The sequence below is a fragment of the Aethalodelphis obliquidens genome, unplaced genomic scaffold (genome assembly GCF_003676395.1).
Source record: "Aethalodelphis obliquidens isolate GAN/ISIS:26980383/991018 unplaced genomic scaffold, ASM367639v1 scaffold82, whole genome shotgun sequence".
Taxonomy (NCBI): Eukaryota; Metazoa; Chordata; class Mammalia; order Artiodactyla; family Delphinidae; genus Aethalodelphis; species Aethalodelphis obliquidens.
The window spans coordinates 4,284,464-4,304,777 of NW_020838026.1; the positions used below are offsets into that span (position 1 = coordinate 4,284,464).

The 20,314-nt window shown below is 43.3% G+C and overlaps 1 protein-coding gene across 2 annotated transcripts in view; it reads left to right on the forward strand.

Annotated features, from left to right (window-relative positions):
* PRDM10 (PR/SET domain 10) overlaps positions 1–20,314 on the forward strand; it is an 85,531-nt gene that overhangs the window by 64,452 nt on the left and 765 nt on the right. For both annotated transcript variants that reach the window (XM_027093002.1, XM_027093003.1), the window contains 10 exons: positions 2,034–2,381; positions 4,735–4,890; positions 6,614–6,793; positions 7,619–7,729; positions 8,740–8,940; positions 9,577–9,720; positions 10,406–10,576; positions 11,811–11,951; positions 14,187–14,355; positions 17,929–18,032. In XM_027093002.1, coding sequence (XP_026948803.1) covers positions 2,034–2,381; positions 4,735–4,890; positions 6,614–6,793; positions 7,619–7,729; positions 8,740–8,940; positions 9,577–9,720; positions 10,406–10,576; positions 11,811–11,951; positions 14,187–14,355; positions 17,929–18,032 — 1,725 coding nt within the window. The remainder of the gene's footprint in view (positions 1–2,033; positions 2,382–4,734; positions 4,891–6,613; positions 6,794–7,618; positions 7,730–8,739; positions 8,941–9,576; positions 9,721–10,405; positions 10,577–11,810; positions 11,952–14,186; positions 14,356–17,928; positions 18,033–20,314) is intronic.

A 20,314-nucleotide genomic window follows, 5' to 3' on the forward strand; every position in this document is an offset into this window, starting at 1 on the left:
TATGTCTGCCCTTGGAAACGTCACTGAACTTGGGTAAAGGAAATGATGCATTCCCCGAGCACTCTAAATCTTGAATCTCTGAACCTCAGGATAGCATCTGTTCTTTTTGCAATATTTCCGTAAAGCTTGGAAAGTAGCCAGAATCGTGAGAGCTTTTATGTAAAATAAGTATCTGTCCAGATAGGGTAGAAAGACTAGGTGACCGCTAAACCGTATAATGAAGTGAAAGAAAGCTCTGTGGCTGATTTGAAAAAGGTCTGTTGTTGATGATCTCTTCAGGTGGTACAGAAAAGATCTTGAAGTAATTCTTTTTGATTTTCTTATGAAATACATTTCATTAATTTGCAAACTTTTATTGACACTTCCCTTGAGCTCAGCTATTTTTTTAAGAGACCTAGATACAAAGGAGAATAAAATATGGTGCAACCCCAGACAACCTGGGAAGATGATGGAATTGCGAGATATTTACTCAAGATAAATGAGTAGGGTAAAATACCTCTCCCAACCCTATTGGAGAAGCCCTGAGATAGACGTTCTGTGCTATATAGGAACTATGTTCAGGATTTTCACTAAGTCAACAATAATTATTTTGCTTTTTCCCTAAATGATCATTTCACATTAAAGTTACTTCAGAAGTTGCTGCTTGTGAATAATTTGAAATTAAGGGTTTAAGCATTGTTCATTGTACTTTTTTCATTGCACAAATAACGCATTAAGACCTCCATTAATTCTTTAATTACTAGTCTCTTATAGTTACATAAGCATACCCATTCACAGATATATTTTTTTGAGGGATTTTTTCCCCCCCACCTCATAGCTATCTAGAACTTTCCCCCTGGTGTTTTGAGGAACTTATGAATGAGTCTTCATTATAGTAGAACTAAAATATTGATTCTGTATTCTCTGTGTGAAAGATGATTCTGTTGGTTTGCTCTCAGTAGAACGTGAGTTGTTTTCTCAGTGGTGGTGATGAATTTGCACTAAGTAACCATCTTCCCTCACTGGGATTCCCTATAACAATTGGATGAATTTACAAGATGGCTAATCAGCATTAGAAGTGCAATCTGTGACTGAAAAGCAAAAAAGAGCGAAATTGACTGGTCTAGACAGGGAACAAAGCAATAAGCTTAACCCAATTAGCAAGGCATTCTAACCAGTGGAACTAACCAGCTACACTGAGAAGCTGTCCTCTGCATTTCCTGAGTAGGAAGTGATTAAGGCACATATTCCATTTAGAACGTGTGCTCACATATCTTGTCTCAGCTGCAAACACGTTCATGTAAATCTGTATCTTCGTTCTCTTTCATTCTTTTTCATAAATTGAGATATAATTCACTTACCATAAAATTCACTTTTTTTGTAGTGGTTTTTAGAATAGTCCCAAAGTTGCACAACCATCACCACTAATTCCAGGACATTTTCATCACCGGCGAAAGAAATCCCATATCTGCTGCCTCCTTCCCCCAGCCCTTGGTACTTACTACGCTTCAGTTCTTTTTATTATCTTTATTTTTGCTAAGCGTTTTAATCAAGCTTCAAGTTCTTTTTCTCAACAAGTAGCATTTGGCTGACTCACTCCAACTTCCTCATGCATGTGTGACTCAACCCAAGTCATTTCTTCCAAGTCTTCAATTTTTATTCTACTTGACTCTGGTGTTTGTTTTACTCTATTGGCTTGGCCAAAAGGTTTATTCGGGTTTTTCCTGTAACGTCTTATGGAAAAACCTGGATGAACTTTTTGGCCAACCCAATATAAGTCCTCTATTTTTTGAACGTTACTTAGATCCTTTCAAAAGAAAACACACACACAGAGACATAAAACAGCACACAAAAGTTTGTCTTTTCAAGACGAACTTCTTTGGGGATGGCTTCATTTTTAATGTCTTTACCAGAAAAATCTTTCAACTGTGTGTCCTAGAGTTTAATTTCTGTGGAAAGTCTGTGATCGCAGAGATTGTCCTCTTTTCCTATAAATGTGCGAGCTGCTTCCACACTTAACTCACTAAATAATCTCATTTGTGTGTGTCTTTCAGAATGCAGCTCTTCAGCATCTGTTTATTCGGAAGTCCTTCCGGCCTTTTAAATGTTTGCAGTGTGGGAAGGCCTTCCGTGAAAAGGACAAACTGGACCAACACTTGCGCTTCCATGGGCGGGAGGGGAGCTGCCCACTGACCTGTGACCTCTGTAACAAGGGCTTCATCAGCAGTGCGTCCTTGGAGAGCCACATGAAGCTCCACTCGGACCAGAAGACTTACTCTTGCATTTTTTGCCCAGAATCCTTTGACCGCCTTGATTTGTTGAAAGATCACGTGGCCATTCATATCAGTGATGGCTACTTCACCTGCCCAACTTGTAAGAAACGGTTCCCAGATTTTATCCAGGTGAGTGTCTGCTACCGCGATGCCTGAACACTTCCTCTTTTAGGTAAAAGAAACTTCGAGTTTTGGAAGATTGAGACAGCCTGTCATCTGCCTTTCCATTCCTTCTTTGCAGCATCTTCTCAGTTGAGCATGATATTTCTTCAGTCAACCTACTTTTGATAAGCAAAAGGTTACTATGACCCTTAATTGTCCAAATAAGACATTGGCATTTAAACATTTAAGTTGTATTACAAGTAATAAACACCCAGATCTGGTTATAATCTTTAAAAAGTCTTTCTTAATCCTTGCCAATACCCACTACTCATAAAATATATGGTGCTTGTAGAAGACATACTCCCATTTCCTGCCCTGGAAACATTTTCTCCCCATCACTTTGGTTTCCTGTCTTGTGCTACTAAGGTGATGCATTTTGGAAGGAAACAAAGAGAAAGCTGGTATATAACATACTGTTTTTTTTTAACTTTTTATTATATATTGGAGTATAGTTGGTTAACAGTGTTGTGTTAGTTTCAGGTGTACAGCAAAGTGACTCAGTTATATAGATACATGTATCTATCCTTTTTCAAATTCTTTTCCCATTTAGGTTGTTACGTAATATTGAGCAGAGTTCCCTGTGCTCTACAGTAGGTCCTTGTTGATTATCCATTTTATTTATTTATTTTTGGCTGCGTTGGGTCTTCGTTGCTGCGCTCAGGCTTTCTCTAGTTGCGGCAAGCTAGGGCTATTCTTCATTGCAGTGTGCGGGCTTCTCATTGTGGTGGCTTCTCTTGTTGCGGAGCACTGGCTCTAGGCACGTGGGCTCAGTAGTTGTGGCACACAGGCTCAGTAGTTGTGGCTCTCGGGCGCAGGCTCAGTAGTTGTGGCGCACGGGCTTAGTTGCTCCGTGGCATGTGGGATCTTCCTGGACCGGGGATCGAACCCGTGTACCCTGCATTGGCAGGCGGATTCTTAACCACTGGGCCACCAGGGAAGCTCAGGTTATCCATTTTAAATATAGCAGTGTGTACATGTCAATCCCAAACTCCCAGTCTATCCCTCCCACCTGCCGCCTTCCCCCTGGTAACCATAAGTTCGTTCTCTAAGTCTGTGAGTCTGTTTCTGTTTTGTAAATAAGTTCATTTGTATCTTTTTTTTTAAGATTCTGCATATAAGTGATTTCTCTTTCTCTGACTTACTTCATTCAGTATGACAACCTCTAGATCCATCCATGTTGCTGCAAATGGTGTTATTTCATTCTTTTTAATGGCTGAGTACTATTCCATTGTATATATGTACCACACCTCCTTTATCCATTCCTCTGTCAATAGACATTTAGGTTGCTTCTGTGTTTTGGCTATAATATACTTCTGTATTAAGCACTGACCTCCTCCCCTGTATTATATTCTGGAGCAAAATGGGGTGAGGATAAATTCCAGAATATTCATGATTTCATTTGGACTTCAAGTGTTAATATTGTTACATGCTAGTGAATGAACAAGTAAGTCTAAATATCTAGTAAAAATATTGTGTCTCCCTCTTTTTTTTTTAAAATTACCAAAGCAAAAGGAGACTAGGATTTAATCATAGTTCTGTTAGTGTTGGGAGTCTTGGTAATTTTCTCACTTTACACAAACAATTAGAGAAGTTGCCTTAAGGTGGAATTTAATGGCACAAGAGACTCCAAAAATAATGAAGGAAAATGTCTTGCAGGAGTGGTTTGATATGACTCACTACTTAGCTCCCATCCATAACTCTTCTTTGCTGGGTATTTATGGCAAAGAGAGTTCAGAGGCCATATTCCTTTGTTTAAGTTATCTAAAAGTATAGGGAAGAAGTCCCAGTTAAGGGGAAATGATGCTGGTGTTGTGCTGTTCTCATATATGGGTAATGTGTTTTCTCCCGTCTAATTCATGTCTTTAATTCTTCAGAACCTGATTTGATAGAAAGATGTAAAAGGACCAGTTACTACAAGGGGCTAAGTTGCTTCTATACATGTTGGAAGCAGGAAAAAGTGAGAAGGAATTATGTTTTGTTCTCTTATAGGTACTTTTTACCAAGATTCATTTAAATCCAAGGGAACTCTTGCTTTTAATCTTAAAAAAAAAAAAAAGGAAAGAAAAATGGGTTGCACGTGATCAGGGCTTGGACTAGGCGAACATTTTCTTCTTCCTCTTCAAGTTCTGTGGGAGGTCGAGGTTGGTAAGGCTTTCTGGCCTCTGTGATGGGGATAGTGTTACCGAGGCCCGTTATCAGTCACACCTGATTGGCCCCCAGGCCAGGCTGATGAAGATCCACGGCACAGCGTTTGGCTCCCTCTAGCGTCGCTGAGCTGCCTTTGGTCATTTCCCCTGACTTTCTGTGTCCTCACTGCCAGGTGAAAAAACACGTGCGAAGCTTCCACTCGGAAAAGATCTACCAGTGTACGGAGTGCGACAAGGCCTTCTGCCGCCCCGACAAGCTGCGGCTGCATATGCTCCGGCACTCAGACCGTAAGGACTTCCTGTGTTCTACGTGTGGGAAGCAGTTTAAGGTAGGAAGCAGCAAGCAGCCTGGGTGTTCTCGGGCCACTGAAACTGACAAGCTGAGGATGAGCCTGCGCATTTCATGGGTGTGTCATCTATGCTCAAGGAACAGACTTGAGATGTACTTTGTGCCTCATGTTTGACTTACTTGTTAAGATAAAATTAAGGGGAAAACTCACCTTAATTTCCCAAAATAATTAATTCAAATCCCCAAACAGAGTACTAATGCATCTTTTACAAGAATCCAAGTGTATAATGAATAGAACTAAACTGCTATCGAGGAACTCCTAAGAGGACAATACATTTACCCACCAAATTTTTTACTGAGCACTTATTAAGTGTAGGAGCCTGATAATTGAGCCCTGGGGCATGAGGACTGTCATCCAACAGAGGTGGGAAATCTGTGGGATGTTGAGAGCGCTTAGACTATTTTGGGGAATGTTAATGACTTACAGGATTAAGATAAAAAATAATAAGTATCAGAAATGGGCCTGGAATTTAGAAGAAAGCAACGGACAAACCCACGGGAGACTCAGAGATAAGAGTTAAACAAATGAATGTGAAAATGGTAAAATATGGTTCGTGGGGAAACCAGATGATTCTGCAAAGATGTCCCTGAGAGACACTCTGCAGAATATGAGTAGGTCATGCTGTCATAGAAACTGGAAAAGAATCCGAAATGGATTCAGGAGGGGAGAACTAATTTTAAAAGGAGGCATTTGTGTAGAGTGTGGAGCTGGTGGGGATGCCTGGCATTGCACCTCTGAACTTAGCATGGTTCCAGATACACGGTGGTCATTCAAGAAATGTTTGTTAATAAATGTGCTGAAAAATGAAGTAGTTACAGAAACATCCTCGTACCAAAATGTGGAAAGAACTGGTCTGGTAGAAAGGTTCAAAATCTTTCTAAGACCGATAGCAGTGTAATCGTATGTCCAGGAGCAGAGCCTCACTGGATAAGGGAGCTGGCATTTTTGGAATTTGTTTTTATTCAGGATGGGCTCTGCTTCATTTTCTGTCTGTGGACTCACATCAACATGTATCACTAGAAGATTAGATTATCAGACTAAGAGCTGTGACCTAGACCGTGTGCCCCATCCATAGCAGGCAGTAACTGCTTACTTGAACTGCTAAATTTATATGATGAGAGATACTTACTTAAATTCATTTGGGATTTAGAGGAATGTCATTATGTGTGTTAAAACATGTGGTAATTGAGGACACACATGGCTTTGTAAATCCAGTATTACCTACCATCCATTATCAGTTTGTCTTGTAGTTCTTTTTTTTTTTTTTTTAAACTTTTTGGCTGCACTGCAAGGCATGTGGGATCTCAGTCCCCCCGACGAGGGATGGAACCCGCACCCCCTGCAGTGGAAGTGTGGAGTCTTAACCGCTGGACTGCTAGGGAAGTCCCTGTCTTGTAGTTGTTAATACCAAACTTATTCCACGTGCCCTTTGATCACTTCTACATAAATGCAAAACCTTTCTTCTCAAAAATCATTGTGTAGTTTTCAAACTGGATGGTCATTTTCAAGCAAGGCTCATTGGAATGCACTTACTTGCTAGCGAACAGAGTAATTCCCAGCCAGGGTTGCCGTGTCCTCGGATGTAGTCTGGTGGGTTGCGTTACTGCTAACTTGTATTGATTTTTTTTTTTACCCCTTCAATTAAAAATCTTCTACTCCCACTCCCCACCCCTCTGCCTTCTCAAAAATTCTCTCTAAACAGCGAAAAGACAAACTACGGGAACACATGCAGAGGATGCACAACCCTGAGAGGGAGGCCAAGAAAGCTGACCGCATCAGCCGCTCCAAGACGTTCAAGCCGCGCATCACGTCCACTGACTACGACAGCTTCACGTTCAAGTGCCGCCTGTGCATGATGGGCTTCCGGAGACGAGGCATGCTGGTCAGTGCCAGGCTCCGGACCGCGATGGCACAGTAGTCTGCACTAAACCTGTCACTGGGTTTCGTCCCTGGCCAGGGACAAAGCGGAGGCGAACAGTTCCCAGCCTGGGGCTTCTCTCCCCCCTGGTCACCCCTTGCTGCCTTTGCCATGGTTCATTTCCGGTGTTTCTTGGAAGAGGTCTGTTGATCACTTTTCATTGCTCGGTTTGCTTTGCTTTGCCCCTCTCCGGCTCTGCTCTCCTCTTCCTGTTCTCTTCTGTGTTCCCGAACGTACTCTCTGGCGGGGTCGTTGCCTTGCAGCCCCCCCACACCAGTTGTTCCAGATATGACACAGCAATAGAAGGGAACTTTCCGCCAAGGCAGGGTATGCGAACCGGGTTAGCTGAAGCACCAGGAGAGCTGGGTCTCCGCTCTCAACTCATTGGGCCCTGATGACAGTTTTTGCAGAATATATCTGTATCTCATTCAACGTCCTCGGTAAGGCCAGGGCGCTGAATAATGGAGACACTTGATCAGGAGAATTCTTGAAAGAATTTCCTGCTAGTGTGATTTTCCATTTTTCCACCAGCAGCTCTTTCAGTCAAAGGCTATCGGTGGAATCCACAGCAGCCCAATTCACCTTCAGTGATTTGCTGAATTACTGTTAACTCCTGTTAATGCATCGGTGTCAGAGGGTCCTGGCAGTGCCGGTTCTGGCCAAAGGCCTCACGTTTTGGGGTGTCGCTTCAGAGAGTTTCAGCTGCTTGCACTTGGTATCGGAGGTATTTGTTCAGCGTCTGCTGGTCACGGGGTCTCTTCTTCTCATTTGCTTTTTTTTTCCTTTTAGGTAAATCACTTATCAAAGAGGCACCCAGACATGAAGATAGAAGAGGTGCCAGAGTTAACTCTACCCATCATAAAGCCCAACCGTGACTACTTTTGTCAGTATTGTGATAAGGTAAAAGGAAACTGTCCATAGGAGGATACCTGTGTGGGAGCCCCGCTCAGGGCCAGTTTGTCTGCATGTATATATATATACTAGGATCTTGCAGTTTCTCTTAACAGATGGTTCCCTGTCTCTCAGTAGTCTTCCATTCAGACAAGAAAGGGCTAGGAGTGCAGCCTCATTTTAAGCCAAAATTATTTTCTTAAGAATTAGCGAGCTCTGTTTTTCTTGTTCCTTCTCTCTGTGATTTTTGCCGTTAAAGAAGAAGCTTATTACCAAGAGCTTAGTATATGCATTCATTTTAAATTCCTAAGCTCTAAAATGAGGGTGTTTGTCATCCTACTTGTAAAATACAGAGTAGATTTTGGATTTCTAGGAGATTGAGTAGGATGTGAAAAAGTCTGGTGGTGGAATACTGTTTGTACTATTCCATTCTTGATTTTTGCATAGTTACAAAAAACACAGGAATAGAATATACATGTATTGTTTCATTGTAATATTGTCTCCTTATACGATGTCAGCCGTATCAGTTATAGGCTGTGCATAAGTAGTGTCAACTTAAAAGTAAGAAACATTTTTTAAGCACAGATTCACCACTACAGGTTCTAGTTGCTATTAGACTTGCCATTTTGGAAGATTCTTTGGCATCTAGTAGTCAACTATGTATGTACATCACATGAGAGCTTTCACAGAAAGACTAAAGGGTGAACTGGCCTTGAAAGAAATTGTTTCTATGACTGTATATTCACCTCTTAAACTTCAGGGTAAATGTAAAGGTGTTTTTACTATTCCTATCTTAGATGTATAAATTCAAGGCAGATGCCTCACATATCTATGTTATGTTCTTACGTTATTCTGATTTATGTTATATCCCCATTATCCTTCAGCATATCTGTTAATATATTTTATTTTGGACTACGTGAATACTTTCTCTCATTTCCTCGTGATGAAATTGTTAGATTGCCTTAAGCAAGAAGGTGGACGTATACACTGCTTCCATGGCAAAGCTTTTGAATTTGCAGGTTTATAAAAGTGCCAGTAAGCGAAAAGCCCATATTCTGAAGAACCATCCTGGGGCTGAGCTCCCACCAAGCATTCGGAAACTTCGTCCCGCCGGCCCTGGAGAACCAGACCCCATGCTGAGCACCCACACCCAGCTCACGGGCACTATAGCTACCCCGCCCGTGTGCTGCCCTCACTGCTCCAAACAGTACAGCAGCAAGGTACGGGGAAGGCTTTGGACCACGTCGGAACCAAGGTCATGGTTTAAGGGAACATTGCTTAAGAGAAGATGGTACTTATCCAGATGCCGTGATGGCGTCTTCTGAGTTGATGGGGGTGCTAAAGGAGCTGCTTCCTGAGAACAGGGAGCGTAGCACAGAACGGGAAGGGAATACAGTGGACTTTCCCAGGAATTAGTACCATCTGAGCACTTGAATGGTTTCCTTTGCCCTTGGCCCGAGGTGGGGCTCCGATTTCAATATTCCCTGCTCGTGGTTTATGAGCTCAGGCTTGCAGCAGCACTACATAAGAACTTAAATGATGGTTCTTGAGAAGGGGGTCATTGTTGCTGTGGGGGAATGCAGTCATTGATTGCTGCAGGTATTGGTGGGATCAGGGGATGCTTGCCTGATAGCGTGGGGGGTCACACGAGTCTTTACTTTCTTTCCAGCGTCTTCTTTTTTCCCTTTCATACCATTGTCCCACTTCAGGGAGGGCAGGCAGAGCCAGTGTTACTCTTTTTTTTCTTTTAAACATAACATGAAGGACTATAGGAACCATTGGAGGGCTTGCATTTGAGAAAGATCGAAAATAACCTATTCTAGTAATTCTTCTTGGTTTTCGCCATAACTTTTCAGACCAAGATGGTACAGCACATTCGAAAGAAGCATCCGGAGTACGCCCAGCTACCCAACACCATACACACGCCTCTGACAACAGCCGTGATCAGTGCGGCTCCAGCTGTTTTAACTACAGACAGTGCTACCGGAGAGACGGTGGTGGTAAGTGTGTGACCGGTAAGAGCGACTCCTGTCCTCTGCTGCCCATCACAGCTTCAGTGCCAAGGCCATGTCTGTCTTGGTATTTAATTGGCTGCAGATGTAGCCCACCGCCCTTCAGGGTTCTATACCAGGCGTGATGCTTAACGATGGGGTCTCCCAGTCGGTGCTTTCCAAAGCTCTCTGTAAAAGGAGTAGCAGGAAATTCTCAGTGCTGCTTGTTCACTGCAAGATTGTCAGAACTGGGCCTCCCTGGTGGCGCAGTGGTTAAGAGTCCGTCTGCCGATGCAGGGGACACGGGTTCGTGCCCCGGTCCGGGAAGATCCCACATACCGCGGAGCGGCTGGGCCCATGAGCCATGGCCGCTGAGCCTGCGCGTCTGGAGCCTGTGCTCCACAACGGGAGAGGCCACAGCAGGGAGAGGCCCGCGTACCGCAAAAAAAAAAAAAAGACTGTCAGAACCTCCGGGGTAACTCCTGGGCCTGACACAGACAGACAGCTAGAGGTATGTGGGTAATCTTCCAACATCTTCTTAACTCTGGGTATTTTTGTATCCGAGCTCAGGGCTCATTTGCGGTCCCATGATCCCACCAGTTAGACAAACCAACTGTTTGTAGGATTTCAGAGCACTGAAATAGCCACAAGCAGCAGTGTTATCAGCTGATGTGCTTTTTTGTGATTTTTGCAGACAACAGACTTGCTAACCCAGGCTATGACGGAACTGTCCCAGACCTTAACGACGGATTACCGAACGCCGCAAGGGGACTACCAGAGAATCCAGTACATTCCCGTGTCGCAGTCTACATCTGGGCTACAGCAGCCTCAGCACATACAGCTTCAAGTGGTGCAGGTGGCCCCGGTACTGTCCTGCGTTTATTTCTCTTTACCTGCGTGAATGCCATATGGCCACCAGCCAACACAGCAGCTGGGGTCAGCTAAAACACCTAATTCTCAGAGCTGGGGCTGGGCCCTACATACTGTGCATGTCAGCTTGGAGTCTAAGGCGTTTGTAAAGCCCTGGCTGTCAAGGGCTCTGGACTCAGCAGTGTAAGAGATTTCTGTCAACAGTATCCAGAGATTTTCGGCTCCAGTGTATACCACTATCCTGCCCTGCTGCAGGCCAGCACTGAGCCGCTTCTGAACCCTTACCCTGGGCACCCAGGTGGACTACTTGGTGAGGAGCCTGTTTGATCAGCCCCTACCCAGGCATCCAATGACGTCTGTCAGTTGGAGGTTGTAAGGAATAATTGTGAATTTTGACTATCGCTTAGTACCTTATTAGTAGCAAGTTATAACTGTTCCTTCTACAAGGTAATTAATACCTCATTCTTACTGATTCAGGAGCTAGAAGAAAAAAGTCCTCCCAGAACTATTGTTTCATTGAATTATACTAAGGAAATGTACTCAAGGCACACATAAACAAACGTTTTGCTTTGAAATAAATTGGACTCTGAAAATTTAAAACTAATATGAAAGCAGGAAAGAGGAAGTTGCCACTGTCATTGACTATTCTTTATCTTTTTTTTTTTTTTTTTAATAGGAGCGTTCTTAATTTTAGGCTTTGGAGGAATCTATGAATCCCTGAAGTTGTCTGTAAATTATGATATATATGTACATTATTTTAGAAAAAGGGTCTGCACTTTCATCAGATTCTCAGTTGTCTGTGATACATAAAAGGTTAGGAACCACTGTTTTAGTGGTTAAGCGTGACAAGCTGAAAGCGAATTTTCTCCTTTGATCTCTTTTAACTGATAAAGGGTAGGCCATTAAAATTAATTGAAACTTACGGGAAAGAAGATTTTTGATTCCTGAGAGCTTCTCAGTCAGCTTCTTATTAGGAGCTATATTCCCTCATCTCCTCCTCTTCCAGAATGAAATCGCGTTACTGTCTTATGGTTAATAAGCATAATTTTTAAAACTATTTTTTTCCCTGATGCTTGGCAGCTTGGCCCTGGTGTGGGCCCTCCGGGAGTGAGCCCCGGCTCTGAAGCCCTGCCTGTTCTGCTGCTGGGGTGTTGTTTTAGCTACACCTTTTCTCTGGAAGGCTTTCCTTTAACCTTAATCAGCGTGGGTCTGGGTTTCTCCTCCCGCAGGCCACTTCCCCTCACCAGTCCCAGCAGTCCACGGTGGACGTCGCCCAGCTCCACGACCCTCAGACCTACACACAGCATGCCATCCAGGTGCAACACATCCAGGTCACGGAGCCCCCCGCCCCGGCCGCGCCCGCCTCCCAGGTACACTGCTCCCACTGACTGCTCCAGGGACTAGTCTCAGGTTCATGTGGCCTCAGGGACCCTGAAGATGTACTAAGAGCGAAGACATGCAATCTTCACACCTGGTCTCCTTGACTATGGAAATGATATCATTATTTTGCGGGCCTTTAAAGAGTCTCACCTCTGCCTCCAATTTTTCTGTTGGTATTAGGGATGCACTTCCATTAAGTGCTTAGCTTCCCCTGTCCAGATGGAGCCCTGGGCTCTGATCTCGTAGAGACAACATTGGCCTTTGCTTCCTGTTCTAAATGGCTGTATGACAGTCGGCAATTGCTAGGCTGTTTCTATAATTTTGGAACAGTGACTTCGTGGAGTATTACTGTGTTTGTGTGATAGAGACTATCATTGAGATCACAGAGTTACATCCATTCAAAAATGTTTATTAAATTCTTACTCTTTGCAGGAAACTTTTCTAGGTCTTGCCCTCAAGGAGCTTAGAGTCTAGTAGGGATATAACACCTATATATAAGTAAATAGGGCATGAAATGAAGGTATCTGAGCCGTAAAGGATGCCTGTAGACCCACCCCTGACATTCCCATGTTCCACAGCACAAATGAAGGCCTGCATACCACCATCCTGAGTAGTTAAATGTTTCAATCAAGTTCACAAATCATTAAATAAACACGTTCTGTCTTCCCTGCTTGACATAGGTACTTTAATAATGATAAAATTGAAAAATATACATAAAGTAACAATGGCTACTAAATAACATGGATAGTGCCAATTCAAAATTAAATGCATTTTTCTGCCAAACACATGGTTGGCACTGGCAGCGGCCCGGTATGGGTGGGAGGAATGGAGGAGAAAGGATGTCTCTCTCTCTTTTGCTGGCTCCAATTGCTGTGGAATCCATAGGATAAACATGCACTTTCTCTGCCTTCCTATTTATTGGGGGGTGGGGGGAGGCCTGACATCTGATCGCCCCTCCTCTCCACCCCCCAGTAAGGTTTCTGGTGACTTCTCCCAGCCCAGGACAGGCAGCCTCTATCCACAAGGGGCCGTGAGTTTCCCACGCCCACTAGCTTCACACTTCTAAGTTTCTCAAAGGAACCCAAGGCTGGAGGGCCAGGACAGACTCAGTTCCTTGTCAGGATGAGGTGGCCCAGGGACAGCCGTCCCCAAGCCTGCTTCCCCTTTCTCCTCACTCAGGCTCCTTCCTGCACTCACAGGGCCTGTGTACCATGTGGACACCCCATCCCACGTGTCTCAGCTCCATCCACACCCCTGCAAATGGTGATCCACGGCCACCCCTTTGGTCCCAGGTGCCCGAATACCGTGAGGGGGGCCACATCCAGGAGACAGGACCCCTGCAGGAGGCCAAGCCTAGGGAAGAGACTTGTGTGGGTCCCAGAAGTGGGTGCAGGACCATTTCCAAGGTCTGTGAGGCCTCACGTGAGAAGGGCACAGCTGGAGAAGGGCCAGCCAAGATCCCTGCAGGGGTCCCTCTTGCCTGGGTCTGAGGACCACGTGGATGTGCCATTAGGTTAGCGGAGTACAGGTGAGGGAAAGACGGTGTTTAGCAGGGAAGCAAGGACAATTTTGTAGAAGTGGTGTTTGAATTAGGTCTTGAAGGAGGGGTATGGTTTTGATATGGTAGCTGGGGAGGCATTATGATCTGACCACACTCTCACTGTGAGTAAAGACACAGAGGTGGGAAATTGTGGTGTATTTGTAAAGACTGTGTAGGTTAGTGACAGGAGATGGTGTTTGGAAACAGCACCGGAGCTGGAGCGTGGAGGGCCTGAATGGCAGATAGATAGTGGGGCGGGGGCTTTATCCTGTAGGTGGGCTGTATCCCCGTGTTTATCTCCACTAACTGGAGGAGTATCCAGTGCACATCAATGGGGATTCTGACTTCCGGATTCTACTTCAGTTTGTGTTACAGGTTAGCTTTGTGACACCGGCAAGTTATTGGGCTTCTCAGGGTTTTTTTTTAATGTAATGAAGATAATTATACTTTCATTCATTTACTTTTATAACAAGCATTTGGAAATTAAGTTTTTGGATACCCTTGTAGATAATCCTTTGGAAACTAGGATTTCCTAGTTATGATTGCTTGTCATGACTTCTGTTCTTTTTAAAAATATCACTAGTTGAGCAGTGCTCCCTTCAGTGTTACAGTCCTCATGATCACGATGTACTTTCTTCAGTGGCTAGTTGACACTTTAACACATCCTGGTCTCTTTTCTCTCGAGGTGGCAGGGCAGCCGCTGAGCCCCTCCCCGCAGCAGTCTCAGCAGGGGCTCAGCCCCTCCCAGGTTGCAGGCAGCTCCTCGCAGGGCCAGGCCCTCCAGCAGCAGCCCCAGAGCACCACGGTCCAGCACACGTACCTCCCCAATGCCTGGAATTCCTTCCGCGGCTACTGTAAGTGAGGGTGGCCCTCCTGGGTGCGGGTGGGGAACCTGCAGCCACGGGGAGGAATTTCATCAGCTTTATCATCCATTTTATGGCTTAAAGGGTCATTGGCCATTTTCTACACTCTGCAGAACCTGTACTTCAGTGAGTTTCATGGCACAATTCAAGGCGGCGTCTGATTCAGGGCCGCCCTGAAATGACATTTTTCCAAGACTTCAGGAATATTGCTGGAGGAAGTGTAGGCAGGTGGTTTAAGTAATAGAGCAGGTGGATTGAGGGTATGAGGTCACGATTCACCTCTTCCACCAATATTTACTGAATATCACTGTGCTAGACCCTGCATGTACGAAAGATGAATACTGACATTCGTATAAGTAACACAGCACAATAATAATGTTAGCTAACGTTCATCAGGCTCTCACCATGTGCCAGGAGTGATTCTAAACTGCATCTATATCACATCCAGTATTCACAGCAACCTCCTAGGAAAGTACAATCGTTACTTGCATTTTACAGATTAGACAATTTAGACGCAGTGCAACTCGTCCAAGGAACATAGCTACTAAACAGAGGCCTGGAACCCAGGCAGTCTGGCTCCAGAGTTTACACTGTAAACCAGCCCACTGTGCTGCCCCTCCTAACGAGATAGTCATGGGCTCACAGAGACGATGATCTCTTGGAGACAGATATATGAGTAGCTGATTTCAAAACCCTGAGGTTAGTGCTACCAGAAGCAGTTTAGCCTGACTGCCAAAGGTCAAACACGTAAAAAACCTTGGTGAGGACAACAGCCTTGGGTATGAGCTGAAAAGTTTGAGACCCTTATCATTGAAGATCTGGGAGAAACAGTAACAGCTAGAGCTCAATAGTAGGAGCTAGGAGGAATAAGGGCTGTGTTGATCTCTCTCCTACCACTGATTTCTTTTTTTGGGTCCATCTCTGCTGTGATTGGTCTTTGGCTGTGTTATATAGATCTGGTTGTGGAGACCAGGCTCAAAGGCTACCATTTAGTTATCTTTACCATCTATTCTCCTAAATATTGGTGGTCACAATGAGAGCTGAGTCTAGTTTCTGTCAGGGAAGGACTCCTCCTCATGATAAATCCCAGTAGAATCCTGGTAAATAGATAGACATTTATACTCAGTTTAATTCCTATGAGAGGAACGTGGAAATGATGCTGACAGCCACTGTAACAATAGTAAGAACTAGCATTCTAACTTGATGAAACAATCTGAAAATTTTTATTAGGAAAAAAGTTTAAAATATACAAAAATAGGGAATTCCCTGGCGGTCCAGTTGTTAGGAGTCCATGCTTTCACTGCTGAGGGCCTGGGTTCAATACCTGGGGGGGGAACTAAGATCCTGCAAGTTGCGCGGCACGGCCAAAAAAATGTGTGTGTGTGTGTGTGTGTATACACACACACACACACACACACACACAAAATAGAACAGTATAATGAGCGCGCCTGTACCCATTATCCAGCTTCAGCAGTTATCATGGCCAGTCTCATCTGATATGTACATGCTGTCATCCTCTCCCAGTCCTCCAACTATATAATAATTCATACCATTTCATCCATAAATTTTTTTTTCAAAACCCCACAACTCTAAGTGTCGTTATCACACCTAAAAATAAATTACAGTAATTCTTTAATACCATCAAATATCCAGTGTTCATATTTCTGTGATTGTCTCATAAATGTCTTTTTTTAAAAAATATTTTATTTATTTGTTTATTTGGTCGTGCTGGGTCTTAGTTGTGGCATGCAAACTCTTAGTTGCGGCATGTGGGATCTAGTTCCCTGACCAGGGATTGAACCCAGGCCCCCTGCATTGGGAGTGTGGAGTCTTAACCACTGCACCATTGTGGAAGTCCCATAAATATCTTTTTAATAGCTGGTTTTTCAAATTGGGTTCCAAATAAGGGCCATACATTGCAATCGATTTTACCTTTTGAGTTTCTTTTAATACATGTGTTCTTCTCTCTTTTAAGTTGCAATTAACATGTTGAAGAAACTGGGTCATTTGTTTGTAGAGTTCCCCACATTCTGGATTTTGCTGTTGACATACCTGTATTGTCATTTAAAACTTCCTCTGTCCCTTTTATTTCCTATAGATGGGCAGTTAAGCCTAGAGGCTTGATCAGATTCAGGTTCAGTTTTTTTCCCCCAAAACACTCCATAACTGTTGGTGTGTAGTTCCATCGGGAGGCACATAATGCTTTTCTGTCTTTTTCCTTTGCTCCACTATTTCAGTAGGGATTGCAAAGTTGTCATATTCTATCATTCTTTATACACTTATTGCTAGAAAACTTCCATAACGAAAACAATTTTACCTTAACCATCAGGTTACTCTGAGGTACAATTTGTACAGGAACAGCAGAATAGATGCTTTAAATACTCGGCCCATCTCCTTTGTTTAGCAGTTTTCAAAATAATGAGTTGTTTCCTAGTATTATCCAAGGTGACCAATGCCGGGCATGTGTGTTTTAGTATTGCTGGGTACTTATGAATTTCAACCCACTGGATGTGTTTCAAACCACTGTAGTCAGGGCTTCCCTGGTGGCGCAGTGGTTAAGAATCCACCTGCCAATGCGGGGGACAGGGGTTCGAGCCCTGGTCCGGGAAGATCCCACATACCGCGGAGCAACTAAGCCCGTGCGCCACAACTACTGAACCTGTGCTCTAGAGCCCGCGAGCCACAACTACTGAAGCCTGTGCGCCTAGAGCCTGTGCTTCGCAACAAGAGAAACCACTGCAATGAGAAGCCCGTGCACCGCAACGAAGAGTAGCCCCCGCTCGCAGCAACTAGCAAAAGCCCGTGCACAGTAACAAAGACCCAACACAGCCAAATATTAAATAAATAAATAAATAAATAAACCCATTGCAGTCATTATCCTTGTTGATGCTCAGATTATCCCATCTTTGGCTAGTGGGAACACCTTTCTGTATCTTTCCCACATGACTCTGCAGTCTTTTATAGGGTCTTACACGCCGGTATGACACCAGATTCCATGCTCACCTTGTACATTTCTGACCCAGGTTTGGAATCAGCCATTTTCCCAAGAAGTCCTGGTTCCTTTGAGTAGAGGATGTGATTTAGAGGCTGTCAACTGGGTGCTAGGGTGAACTCTGTTTTTAATTAGCTTTAATCACACGGTAGTGAAGTAACATTCATGTTAGACTAAGTTGTGATAGCTAGGCAATAGTGGATACATTGTGCCAGTAATCAAATGTGACCGTAAAAGATAAAAATATTGAGCTAACAGGTGAATCTTTGTAACTTCTCTCAAGGTTTTAAAATTTTTGAATATTTGTCTTTCTGGATATTCAGAAGCCACATTTGAAGGAGATGCATTGATTGTTTCCGACATTCGGTAACTCTCTACTAGCCTCATGTGATCAATTCTTAAGCAGAGGTGCTTTCGCTGTATCAAGAAATCATATCAACATAAGACTCTCAGAGCAGGCAAATCCATGGAAAGTGACTCAGTAGGGAATATGGTCACTGGTTAGGTATTTGTTTCTACAACTTGAATGAAAATCTGAGACCACTGAACTATGGTTCCTTCTTGTTTTTCAGCATCGGAGATTCAGATGATGACGCTCCCCCCGGGTCAGTTTGTGATTACAGACAGTGGCGTGGCAACTCCGGTCACCACTGGCCAAGTGAAGGCGGTGACTCCAGTAAGCTGTGCTGCTTGGAGGGTTTTCCTGTTCCCCACGCTGCACCACCCTCGCCCTCCCCCATCTTCTCCCAAACTCTTCACATCTGAGTTAGAGGCACCCCCCTGTATTCCTATAATTTCTTGTGGTGCTATATTATAGCACAGTTTATTTTTTTTTAATTTTATTTCTTTTTTACTTTTTTCTTTGAAGTGTAGTTGATATACAATGGTGTGCCAATCTCAGCTATACGGCAAAGTGACTCAATTTTATGTATATATACATTCTTTTTTACATTAAAAACTTCTGTATTTTTTAAAATATTCTTTTCTGTTATGGTTTATCCCAGGAGGTTAGATATAGTTCCCTGTGCTATACAGAAGAACCTTGTTGTTTCTCCATTCTAAATGTGATAGTTTGCATCTGCTAACCCCAAACTCTCAGTCTGTCTCTCTCCCTCCCCAGCCCTCTTGGCAACCACAAGTCTGTTCTCTACATCTGTCAGTCTGTTTCTGTTTTGTAGATAGGTTTGTTTGTGCCATATTTTAGATTCCACATGTAAGTGATATCATATGCTATTTGTCTTTCTCTTTCTGACTTACTTCACTTAGTATGATAATCTCTAGTTGCATCCATGTTGCTGCAAATGGCATTATTTCATTCTTTTTTATGGCTGAGTAGTATTCCATTGTATATATGTACCACATCTTCTCCATCCATTCCTCTGTCTATGGACATTTAGGTTGTTTCCATGTCTTGGCTATTGTGAATAGTGCTGCTATGAACATAGGGGTAGCACAGTTTATTTTAATTATTGGTTTACTATCTTTTCCCAGTAGGCAATTAATTCCTTGAAACCTAGGTCTTTGTCTTTATCTTCAGTGCTGTTGCACAGGAGGCTGGGCTATAGCAAATGCTCAATAAAGATCTATTCAATTAATAACTATAATGAACCTCCTAGATCCATATACATATATATATATGTAGATAATCATCTTTTTAATGTGCTTCTTAGAAAGTATATGAGTCTTTGTGACTATTGGTCCTCGATGTTGATTATATCTGCTACCTCTGTTTTTATCTTCACTGGTTTCTTCTGGCCTGCCAGTGTTGATTATATCTGCTACCTCTGTTTTTATCTTCACTGGTTTCAGTGTTGAAACCAGTCAATGTTGATTATATCTGCTACCTCTGTTTTTATCTTCACTGGTTTCCTCTGGCCTGCCAATGTTGTCAATGTTGATTATATCTGCTACCTCTGTTTTTATCTTCACTGGTTTCTTCTGGCCTGCCTCTGGAAGACAGAGTGTGTAAATTAAGAAAAATACTCTTAAGTGACTAGGGATATTGAGATGTTCCCAGGGGAAGACTATTTCCCAAGAGGCCTCAAAGAGTAGCAGGGTAGTCTAGTGGCCTCAGAAACCGGATTTATTTATTTATTTTTCAAAGCACACTGAGAGCTCACCCATTTCTCAGCACATGAATTCACATTAACTAGACTTAGGAGAGATGTATAAATCCAGAGTAACACTATTGTCAATGGAAACAATAACTAATATAAAATGGAATAGTCTCATTGGCATGATCAGTGAAATTTTTTGCTCTTTGTGGGGACTCACTGACTCTACCTTTTCTTGGCCAGGAACCCACTTGGGAAACCGATTATATAGCCAAGGATGTTCCCTTCCATCTGCCACAGTATACATACAAATTTGATGTACAGTTTTGTTTATAGATTCTCTGAAGCCGACCTATGAACTGCCTAGGTGTCCATGGACCCTTGGTTGAGAACCAGCTCCCTCCTGCTAGAGAAGGACCCACACAGGAAACCAAATCCTGATCAAAGAGTGGCTTGATGAGTGTGGACTCAGAACATATGGCCCTCGATAAATCAAATGGGTATTTGGCTGTGGCTTTCTCCCTGGACAGTGCTTGGAAAGGATGCTGCCAGAGTTTTCCTCTGTGACTTCTTTTTTTCTCAGCCTGTGTAGCTGACCAATTCTCCCTCTTACAGACACATTCTTTCTTTAAAAATGTTAATGTAGGGACAGAGTTAGCTGCAGGTCTATGGACATGTTTTTTTCATGATCAGAGGGAAAATGAAGAAAAATTAAGACAACGTATGTTTTCATAAAGTTAAATTTATTCAGTGCAAAAGACTTTTATTCTAAGATTGTGTTCTTCCTATGCTTTTGAGTGTTAAAATGTCCCTCATTTGACAGTAGCATTTAATAAATGATTTTACTTGGCAAAATAAAATTTGGGAACATTTATTCTTACTTTAATTTTGCTGGTCTTTGAAA